The sequence below is a fragment of the Parasteatoda tepidariorum genome, chromosome 7 (assembly GCF_982258835.1).
Source record: "Parasteatoda tepidariorum strain Cologne lab strain chromosome 7, Ptep-v5.0, whole genome shotgun sequence".
NCBI lineage: Eukaryota > Metazoa > Arthropoda > Arachnida > Araneae > Theridiidae > Parasteatoda > Parasteatoda tepidariorum.
The window spans coordinates 27,345,589-27,358,199 of record NC_141761.1 but is presented as its reverse complement, the minus strand read 5'-3'; the positions used below and the strand labels follow the sequence as shown (position 1 = coordinate 27,358,199).

At 26.2% G+C, this 12,611-nt stretch overlaps 1 protein-coding gene across 1 annotated transcript in view; it reads left to right on the top strand.

Annotated features, from left to right (window-relative positions):
- Positions 1-4,224: 4,224 nt before the first annotated feature.
- LOC122270980 (uncharacterized) overlaps positions 4,225-12,611 on the top strand; it is a 30,352-nt gene continuing 21,965 nt past the window's right edge. The window contains exon 1 of the mRNA XM_087167556.1: positions 4,225-4,917. Within this exon, the coding sequence (XP_087023682.1) occupies positions 4,834-4,917 (84 nt within the window). The 5' untranslated portion in view covers positions 4,225-4,833. The remainder of the gene's footprint in view (positions 4,918-12,611) is intronic.

Here is a 12,611-nt window from a genome sequence, read left to right as displayed (position 1 = left end):
ATAGTAAATAAAGTACACAATCCAATTTTTTAGTATAAAATAACTGTAAAATGGTTCACAGATTATTAAGATAATTTTTTTAAGGAGAATAATTAACAAGTTGTATTCTAAGCTAAGCTGACTAGCGTCTACACCTCAAAACACTCTGAACAGAAAAGTAATAATTCGCAACTTAGATTCGTAACACTCTAATTGAAAGAAGTATCTGACATAGATTTATCTCCACTATGAAGTAATCTGAAAAGATAACGGAATAACTGATAAGCTCAAGCTTAGTACGCCTGAGGTTCCAGTAATGGCATCAAGCTGTTAGCATAACCGAAGAGCACCTCAAAGCACTGCTAAACCAGGGCTAAAGAGAAGAAAGAAGGGCTAGTTCTTTCCACTCTTAGAGCTGATTTCCCTCCTCATGTCGTCACGCTGCACACAAATCTAGCAGATGGCAAGCAAAGGTATTATGAAAACTTTGTATCATTTTCTCTGTAAAAATAAGTTCGACTTTTTCTTGATATTAGCTTTCAAACTTTATGCAATTAACATATTATTTCCTTTCAAAAACATAGAATAAAAACATGTTTTTGGCCAAAGCATTAAATTAAATACCATTTTAAACTAATAAAAATATTTTACCAGTTGTCGTAAATACTTTACTTCAAAATTTTCAGTTTTAACTTTTATTATTAAAAGAAATTGAATGTATATATCGACACTTTTTTAGCTACATATTGTTCGATAACAATAATTTGTAAAGTTGGGTTAAATTTAGAATCCTGATTTTAAAATATGCTGTTAATGGCAATTTGTTTATACTTGATCATTAGGAGACAACAACCACGCTAATTATTCTAACAAAATAATAATTTAGGCTCTTAAAAATATTAGAAATTTTACAAATGTTTATAGATATTTAAATTTAAAAGAATATAATTACCTATATTAAAAAATAGTTACATTATAATTTTAAAAAATAATAAATATTTAGAGTAACTACATTAAAAACTACGTTATGAAATTAGGAGAAATTTTAGCTATTAATTATTATCTATACTTGTCATTTAAGTTTTCATTTTCTTTGACTTATTCATTTTTTAATTTTTTCCTTTGCTTTTCTTTTTGAAGTAGCTGTTTGGTTTCAATTTAGATGGCGAATTCTTATAAAAGTACTGAAATGCAAAATAAGCGTATTGCTGTTTTATTCACTGCTGGATATCGTCCCTCTAATTCCCTTATAAATTCTTTGATGACACTTTTTGATTTTCTGTCCCATGCACACTTTGAAAAAATTTCTCAAATTCCTGACACACTTCCATCCATGCTGCTGACGGAACAATGAATCCTCCCTTAGATAAGAGAGCACTTGGTAGAGTTAGAACAATTTTAAAATCATCCTAATCGGCAATCCAAGCAAATGATTCCTCATATTATCTTCATAATCTTGTTTTAAGAAATGCTCACTGCATATTCGTTCATATTTAATATTAACTGGGTCATTTCGTTCTCAATGTTGAAGCCATTCTTTGCACAGTTGTTCATTTACTTTATGGAGCTCGTGGAAAATTACATTTTTTCCTTTTTGTGTTTCTATCAGAATTTTTGTTAGTTGCAATCGAACAAACTGGCATTAATTAATAATAATGCCAGTTATAATAATAAAATTTAAATAATAAAGTTTATAATAATTTAAATTTTTGTAATTCACTTCACAAAACTGAGAAAAATCATTATAGGAAGCAAAGAATGTCTTGGAATATGTCACAATACGGAATGCTCCATTATTAGTTAAAGCTGGTTAGACCGAACACTTCGTTCTTGAAGTAAAAGCTCAAGCTTTGCGCCATCGTGACGTCACAGGCGAAAATCGGAGGTTTGGCGCGGTGAGAGTTTCTTCAAAAGAGTGAACTAGCACTTCGATTCTCTTTAGCCCTGCTGCTAAACCCTGCTAAAAGAGCGATTAAATCAGATGTCGGATCACACTATTGGTCGAAAATGACATCACTACTTGTGGGGAAAGGAGACGTTATATATCGGCTGAAGTTGACGTGATTTTGGAAAATTGCTGATAATTTTGCCTTTAAACAAGATAGTTTTTGATTTTCTTTATTTCTGTTTAATAATTTATTATGGATTTTATTACAGTCTCAAGATATAAAACTACATTAATTTCCAAATGTGTTTTTTTAGCCTAATATTTTTAAAAAAAGTATTTTTTAACAAAAGAAATGGCTGTTTAATAGAAAACAATTATGTAATTTATTGAATTTTAGACAGGCGCTGATTGCAAAAAAAAAAAAATAGTAACAGTACTACTGGGATTTAGTATTTATAAGACTTGATAGGTAATAAATATAAATACTGTGACTGTAGACTTCTTTTTTTGCATCTGTTGCAAATGTTAAAATGCATAATGCGTACGACTAAATAAATATTTCTCTTAATTATTGAAATCATTCAAAATAAAAACACTATTTGCAATTTGTTATAATTTCTATTAGATTCAAAGTCATTGAAATCAAAGTTAACTGATATTACGTAAGCATTTAAAAGAATGAAATAATTGCAGAGCACACATAAAAACGATATCTGTAGTCAAATTCAAGTAAACGACAGCCGATGCATACCATTTCTCTTCCCACACGTAGTAAAGTCATTTTCGACCAAAAGCATAATCCGGCCACTTTGAAATTTAATCGCTGATCTGCTAATTGAGTAGAAAGCACCGAGTCCAGGCCGGTAGTTCGTCAGTACCAAAATCTGTAGAACACAGCGATATTTCTAGATTAACACAGGTGTGCATAACACTACATAGTAAACCATTTGACTATCCAGAAAAAAGAAACATTTTGTGGTAAGTAAAGAGGATTTTTTTTTTCTAAAAAAATAATAATTTGATAAAAAATGTACTTGTGCGACAACGTGATTTTTGAATAGATAAAATAGAAAGGAAGTATGCTTTGTACCGGTTATTTTTAAATTCATTTGATATCTGCGCATGGAGGCTGAGTAATCAGTATAGAAGATTTTAATTATTTGCTGATAATTTCGAAAATAAAGCACTGTAAGCCAGCTCATTAGACAATAGTGTGGAAAATATTCAAATTTCCCAAAATATTCAATTTTCCAAGCGATCGAAATGAGACGTTAATTTTTAAGCAATTCTTGCTCTCAATTTTAAAACCAGCCTTTATCGGTGAGATTTTTTTAAAAGTAAAAGCCGAAGAAATCCTAAAAATTACCATTAATTAGGATAATTGTGGTCTTTGTGGGTTATTCTGGCCCAAAAACCGAAAATAAGGGGAAGAGTAAGTGTGTATACCTTGCATCTAAAAACGTGTGAGTGATTTTTCACTTTAATACCAATATTTGTATTCCTTGCTTATAGGGACCAAGGATTAGCTGCCGCTTTTCCGAATTGTTGCCAACACGAACACTGAACAAATTTTAATATAGCTCAAGAATTGGCAAAAATATGGAAATTTAATAACATATTGCAATAATTTTGCAATTTAATTAATTTAAATTGGTCACCATTTTTTTTACCCGAATAAAAAAAATTCAAAACTCACAATTATATCGTATTTAATAATCATCACCATGTGTGATAATTATAATATTATCTTTTTGATATATTATGTTATCAGTAATGATCAGCATTTTATCGTATTCGCTGTATATATTATTATCATTAATGACAGCAATATTGCCATATTGATTACAATCATGTGTCTTATCGGTAGACAATTACCTATGTTAATCAGATTCTGGTATTGTTCTTTCGTGTCGGTGAACTTAGCTTTATGGTCCTTATAACCGATGAGCACCAGGCCCGTAGCCAAGGGGGGGACCGTCGGGACAAATCCCCCCCCCCGAAATTCTGAGATTCAAACTTTTTAGTCTTTCTTTGAGCCTCTCAGTAAAAGGAAAAACAAAAACTGTCGAATCAAACCTTTTATTAACTAATTTTATTAAGCATATTTCGAGATATTCTGGTTTGTCCTAAAAAGGAATCGAAAAATTTTCTTCAAATCCCCGTTGCATGTCTTTGTAAACTTTGTTTACAAATTGATTATAATTATGTAATATTAATTGAAAAATAAGTATCATGTAATTTTTTTAATTACTAGTTTAACTTTTGCAAACAACAGAATAAACAATATTTGTTACAATGTTTTTTCCCTTCTTTGCATGTTTGAAACTGTCCTTGCTTCTTACCATATCCCCCCCCCCAAAAAAAAATATCCTGGCTGCGGCCTTGATGAGCACCCCGATGTCTTGTAATAAATAAATTATAATTATTTTTCTTCATCTAAATCGATAATTATTATATTATAATTATTTTAATTATTATAATTATTTTAATTATTATAATAATAATTTAATTATTATAATAATTATAATTATTATAATTATTATAATTATTTTTCTTCATCTAATCTTTTTTTCCTCTCGTTGAAACCATTTTATCCCAACTGATTCAATTATCTGAGCAGACCAATTACCTATGTAATTTTTTTATCGATAGACCAGCTTCAAAATTTTTAATGGAATGCTTTAATGGAATGTACAAAATAAGTACTTGCGCACTGAAGTGCTGATACAGGTTATGTAACAAGTGTCTGTTACGTAACCCGACCGGTGTGAACTTAGTTGAGAATAGCCAATGAACTATGCATTTGGGTGCAAGATAGTTATTGGAATTGCTTGAATTCATCCAATGAGAGTGTCTCCCGGAGGCTGCACGTGATTTCTCTTCTGACATTTGCTCACCCTTAACCAAAGAGCACAGCCAATAACCACAGGTTAAGAATAATCGTTAAAGGATCTCCGGGACGAAAAATGCTAAATTCAGATACCTCCGAATCCGACTCCCTGCAACCAATGTCTTCATCTTCCTCATCTTTCTCATCCTCTTCGGAACAGGTAAGTTATCTTTATACATTATAAATTATAATGAATGGTCTGAGATTTTTTATTATTATTGTCTTATTGTGATTCTTACTGTATCGTATCAGTATAAGATTATTAATTAACGATGAAAATTTCGGTGTTTTTTATTAGCTTAAAATTATTAAAGGCTTTAAAAATATTTAAAAGTAAATTTTTATTTATATTTCATTGAACTCTATTTATCAGTATAAGGAAAGTAAGATATTTTTATATAACATAAAATATAATGGTTTAAAACTGTTTCTTATTGTTGTCTTTTTATGTCGTAACGGCATACGATTACTTATTAACTCTGAAAAATTTCGGGGCAAAATCTGCTTAAAAATATTATTGGTTCAAACTATATTTATAAGTAAATTTTTATTCATCTTCTATTGAATAGTATTTATCAGTATAGAACAAGCAAGATATCTTTATATAACATGAAGTATAATAGTCTAAAACTTTTCTTATTATTGTCTTTTTGCGTTTCTTATTGTGTCGTATTGGCATAAGGTTATTAATTAGCGGTGAAAATTTCCGGATTTTATCAGGATAAAGTAATTTTAGGTTTTATCCATATTTACAAGTAAGTTTGCCGTCATCTTTTATTGAATAGTATTTATCAGTATGGAACAAGTAAGATATCTTTATATAACATGAAACATAATACTCTAAAACTTTTCTTATTATTGTCCTTTTGCGTTTCTTATTGTGTCGTATTGGCATAAGGTTATTAATTAGCGATGAAAATTTTCGGATTTTATCAGGTTAAAATTATTTTAGGTTTTATCCACATTTAAAAGTAAGTTTGCAGTCATCTTTAATTGAATAGTATTTATCAGTATGGAACAAGTAAGATTTCTTTATTTAACATACATTTTAAGGGTTTAAAACTGTTTTCTATAGTTGCCTTATTATTTTTTATCGTGTTGCATCGGCATAAGTTTATACATAATGAAGAAAGCTTAAGGGGTTTTTTGACTTAAAATGATTATAGGTTTTTTACGACATTTATATGCAAATTTTTATTCATTTTTCATTGAATGGTATTTATCAGTAAGGAATAAGTAAGATATCTTTATTTAACATAACATTTAATAGTTTACAAGTGTTTCCTATTGTTGTCTTATTGTTTTTTATCGTGTCGCATGGGAACAAGAATATAAATTAACTAGAAAAACTTAGGGCTTTTATCGGTTTAAAATAATTATAGGTCTTAACGCTATTTTTTGCAACTTTTTACACATCTTTTATTGAATGGATCATCTTTTATTATCAGTAAGGAGAATGTAAGATATATGTATATAACAATAAACTTAGTGGCTTAAAACTGTTTCGTATTGTTTTTTTTTTTGTCGCATTATTATTCTTTTTTTTTATCGCCTCGACTTAACGATGATAACTTAGGGCTTTTTACGGTTTAAAATGATTATAGGTTTTAACGATAAGTAAAGTTTTATTTACCTTTTGATAAGCGATATTTAACAGTATAAAAGAAGTAAGATATTTTTATATATCATTATATCATTATTTTATGGAAATTCCATGTTATTATCTTATTGCGCAACCTTTTGTGATAGATATATTTAGTTGCCGTTTCACAACAGTTTAGAGAAAAATAATTCATGTATAAAATAAGTTATGCTTAATTTTGATATAAATTTCGTGTAAAGCTGTTTTCAGATTCAAATTAAATATTGAATAAATATATTTATTTAAAATTCTGAAGCAAAGTTAAGAATTTATTTTCCGCTATATTGTTAAATTGTGTGTTTGATGAAAAAAAATTACAAGTTCTTATAGCAATCGAATATTAAATAAGTATTTAAAACACAAATTTGGGGATTAAGGTGCGATAGCAAATGAAAATAATTTTTTTGCATAAATTTTAAATCAATGTGATAGGGAATTAAATCTGTGGAACAGAATCTGTAAAAATATAATAAATAACTTAAGGGTCCATTATTTAAATATTTATTTTTAATTTTATTATAATGCTCAGTTAAGCGTTAAGAAGCAAGAATATTTTGAATAATCGTCAGGATTAGGGAGAGAATCTAGCAGGGAATTGAACCACCTGGAAAATTATGTTTTTAAATAATATTTTGCAAGGATTAAGTATGACTTTATTTTAATATCTATTATTGTTTTTAAAGGAATTGGGGCACAATTTTGCAAGTTTTAAGAATTGCATGCATTATTTGTAGTTGATATAGATTGTCCACAAATACACAATGCTCACATAATCTTCAATCAGTACTACGCAGTAAAATTATAATAATAATACACATTTTTAAAATTAAAAATTTTTAAAATAAAATAACTTATGATGGTTTATTAATGTAAATAACAATAAAGCGTCAAATATAATTTTTTCTAAAGTTTATTTTGAAAAAAAATACCCATTCTTAAATTTATCTAATTTTTTAGTGTTTTAAAAAGATAAAAAAAAATAAACACAAAAATTCTGTGTCTGCTTTTTCTATATATTTTTTTTAATTTTAAAAAATATGTTTTCGAAACTATTTTACACCCATTTACTTTTAGCTAAAAATGTTTAAAGAGGTATTTCTAGGCTTCTAATTTGGAATACTCTAGTTAATAGATTCTAACGTCGGCAAACACAAATAATTATCGAAAATATGTTTAATATTTAAAACAGATCTAAATCTAAAATATTTAGCCAGCTATGGTTGAAAAAATATTTGTGTAAATATTTCTAGGCATCACATTTAAAATACACTAATTAATGGATTCTAACATTGACTAACGCAGAAGACTCTTAAAATAATTCTTAGTACAGATCTAAATGTAAACATTTTAAGCAATTTATTCTTAAGTAAATGAATTTGATGAAATATTTCCAGATTGTTCACTTAAAATACACTAGTTAATGAATTTTCATGTTGACTAATGCTAAATTTTAATAAAACTTCCAAGTGTAACCATTTTCAGTTATTTAATTTTAAATAAATATCCTTGAGTAAATATTTCTAGGCTTCTGTTTTAAAATACATTAGTTAATGTATTTTAACCCTAACTAATGCATATAACTGACTGGAAGGCCAGCATAGAATAGATCAAGATGGCTAAAACTTATCGGGACACCCTTGGCCTGTCATAGGCTGTAGTGCCCAAGAAGAAGAAGAATGTATAAGACTGTCTAAAATATCTTTAATATCTATTCTGTTAAAACAGGGTGCTTAAGATTAAGTACTCAAAAATGTGTATAATGTGTGCTTAAAATATTTGTATATACATATTTTGTATGAGAAGCGCGTTCTCATTTTTGAGCACATGAAGCTTTTCAATTATGGGAATTTGAATTTAGGTACTCATCCTTGAGTACATAAAAGTTTCCGTTTCGTTAGCAGTTATAAATTAATTTCTGATTCAAGTATTCGTTTTTGAATGCATCAATGTTTCAATTATGTGAACAGTTCAACTTCCAACTTATTGCACATGTTTTTTAAGCTAATCATTTTTAAGCATGCTTAAATTTTTTATTATGAACACATATTTCTTAAAAAACTCCTTATATATATATATATATATATATATATATATATATATATATATATATATATATATATATATATATATATATATATATATATATATATATATATATATATATATATATATATATATATATATATATATATATATATATATATATATATATATATATATATATATATATATATATATATATATATATATATATATATATATATATATATATATATATATATATATATATATATATATATATATATATATATATATATATATATATATATATATATATATATATATATATATATATATATATATATATATATATATATATATATATATATATATATATATATATATATATATATATATATATACATATTCTTTTGAACATGACATTTCGGTCCAAAAAATTTCTTCACATTTAAAGTCCTCAAAATAATCTAAATTTTTTTTTTGTATATTTATTTAGCTAAATTTATTAGTATCTTACACACAGCAGTGTAGTTTATTGACATTTTCTCAAGAAAAAAAATAAAATATAAACTCACCAAATTTTGAATGCTAGGAAAATGACTAGAAGGCCAGGAAAATGACATATTAGCTTAGAAGTTAAGTAAACAGTCATTTAAAGCTAATAGAATGTAACTCAACTTAAACTCAAAAAAGACAAAGTTGAAAAGTTAATTTTAACTTTTTATGTAAATAAATTCAAAAAATAATAAACACACACAATGAGGTAGTTTTTAATTTTACTACACTTTAATTTGCAAAGAAACTGTTGAAACAAAGAAAACAAAAAAAAATTGTAAGATTTCATTAATCTTGAAGCTTGCAAAGGAAGCAAAATGCTTGTGAGATATTGGGTAAGGAGCAAACATTTTTGAACTTGTGGTATTCTAAGAAATTTTAACACAGTCTTTTTTCCCGGACCATTTAAAGTGATCAGTAGTCTGTTTCCCAGCACGAATAATAAAGTTAACTTTATTATTCGTTTTAATATCTTTATGAACGACTTCAAAAACTTCTACAATAAAAATGATAATCTTTGGAATTTTTTAATTAATTTTATACTAATTTACGTCAGAAATTATTTTATAATATTATTTAAATTTAAAATATTTCAAATCATTTCATTTTACAACTTTACTACATTCCTTAATTTATACATCAAAGCAGCGCTTAAAGACTATGACAGAATAAAATTGTACAGTGATGTTCTTAGTTTATCCTTTATATTTTTAGCTATCTGTGTTTTCAAAAAAAAATCTAACACCTTTGCGTTAGATGGACCATGATTTGTTTAAATTAATTCTTTGATCCACTGTAGAAAGAATCAAAAATGTTTCTATTGTTGATATGTACAGAATAAAATTGTGTGTAAAAATCAATCATTTAATAAATAAGTAACTTTAATTACATGCGATCATATTACAATCTTTCATAAACTGGATATTAGGTAAATACTTGCTTTCCCTCTTTTCATTATAGTGTTTAAAAAATTTTCTTATAAATGTGTTATTGCCCTGGAATTTGCAAGCCAGGAAAATTACAGCCAGGATAATGACAATTTTGCCATCTTACAGCATTTAACATTACTTTAATTTAACATTTTGGCCTGAGACTTCTGCTTTCTACAGAAAACATCAGGATTTCTTGAAATAACTAAGGTAAATGTAAATAGTTTATGTTATTAATGATGACAGGAAAGTGACAACCTAAAAACCTACTCACCTTATAAAATTTTTTGAAATACATTTTGACTCATAAAGTTGGTTCTTTATTCCTGCAATTAGACACGTTCCAATAGGACGGTATTCTAATCAATCTCTTAGCCTAAAGATATTGATTTCTGGAGCTATCTGTTTTGGTTATAAATTACTGAAAAAAAGTGGCCAACGAAAATGACAGATTTTCATGTGAGAAACAAATTATTGACGGAAAAAATTATTTTTGGAAATAATACCCTCTGCATACATGCTAGAAATGCTTGCAATGCATATATATATATCTATATATATATATATATATATATATATATATATATATATATATATATATATATATATATATATATATATATATATATATATATATATATATATATATATATATGAACATTGTCAAAAATACAAAGTTAATGTTACTTTTTTATAAAAAAATCATAAAATAACATTCATTCCCAAAGGAAAGTAAGACCTTTTTGTCAAAACTATTTAATATCCAATAAGTTTATGTTTTTAACGAGAAAAAATCAATAAATATTGATTTCAACTTTATATGAATACTTACAGATCATTCTTTAAATATTTTCCAGTACCAAGAAATTTAATTAGAAATGTGATATTGATTTTAATATAGTTTTATTATCAAAAATAAATGGATCATTTTTAATTACAATTATGATCAAAAAATAATTCATTCTCTATTGTTATTTTTTCGAATTAATCCGATGTTTTAATTTCTAATGAAAACCAAGAAAGAAATACTGAAAAATTAATTCCGTGCTTATTTACTATTTCAAATTGGTTTTCAGTAATCAATAGAATAGATAATTTACTCATTTGTAAGGAATGAGAAGATGGAATGAGATACAAGAAGAAAGAATGGAGATAACTATTGCTTTCTATAATAAAACATTTTTCTAACTTCATTGTTTCTTAGAAATTGAGCTTTGCTAAATATTTTCTTGGAGGGTAGTTGGACTCAAAATTTTCACAAATTAACTTTTATTTATTTATTTTTTTTTTTGCATTGGTAGAAACCTAACATTAAGTAAAATTGCCTTTGAATATTTTTTTCCCTGTGAGAAGTTTTGAAAGAGTAATAGCCTTCAGTTAAGAAATACTATATTACATTATATCATCTCATGTATCATTAAGTGGTTCGATTGTGATGTTGTAGAATATGTAACTTTATACCTGTTGCTTTAATGAAATATTAACAGTTAAATAAACTTTGTATTTATTTTATAGCTGCTGTTACCAAAAAAAGAGATTTACGAGCAATTTTAAATTAGACGTATAATGTTTTTACATTACATGATCTTTCGCGGAATACATCGATTTCCTACTGGTATTAAATTCCTTGAGGAAATTTTAATAACTTCTTCTCTTTCACCATCTGTATTTTTTAAAGTTGATATTTTTCAAATCATCAAATTTATTAATAAAACGTGTATTCATAGTAGCTTTAGGCAAGTTCATTTTGTTAATATGTCTATCATAAATGAATGACTCAAAAATGTTCATATTTACATATATATCCTACTCTCTTAAAATAAAGTTCAACATAACAATATTCATCCATATTTTTTATCAAAAATTGAAGGTTATCAGTGAAAAATTCAATTTTAAACTAACTATATTTATGAGAATATGAAAATAATGAAAATATGTTAATAGTTCTTTTTATTCAAGAGGCAAAAACGAATGGGAATCGACAAATAAGAATCTTACCAATAAAAAAGTGGTACCATTAGAACTAATAACTGAAGCTAAAATATAAATAGCATTGATAATTTAGTTAATCAATGCTATTTATACTTACTGACCCACTTACTTAATATTCATCCATATATTTTATCAAAAATTGAAGGTTATCAGTGAAATATTCAATTTTAAACTAACCATATTTATGAGAAAATGAAAAAAAATTAAAATGTGTTAATAGTTTTTTTTTATTCAAGAGGCAAACACGAATAGGAATCAACAAATAAGAATCTTACCAATAAAAATGTGGTACCATTAGAACTAATTACTGAAGCCAAAATATAAATAGCATTGATAATTTAGTTAATCAATGCTATTTATACTTACTGACCCACTTACTTAATATTCATCCATATATTTTATCAAAAATTGAAGGTTATCAGTGAAATATTCAATTTTAAACTAACCATATTTATGAGAAAATGAAAAAAATTAAAAATGTGTTAATAGTTTCTTTTTATTCACGAGGCAAAAACGAATGAGAATCGACAAATAAGAATCTTACCAATAAAAAAGTGGTACCATTAGAACTAATAACTGAAGCCAAAATATAAATAGCATTGATAATTTAGTTAATCAATGCTATTTATACTTACTGACCCACTTACTTAATATTCATCCATATATTTTATCAAAAATTGAAGGTTATCAGGGAAATATTCAATTTTAAACTAA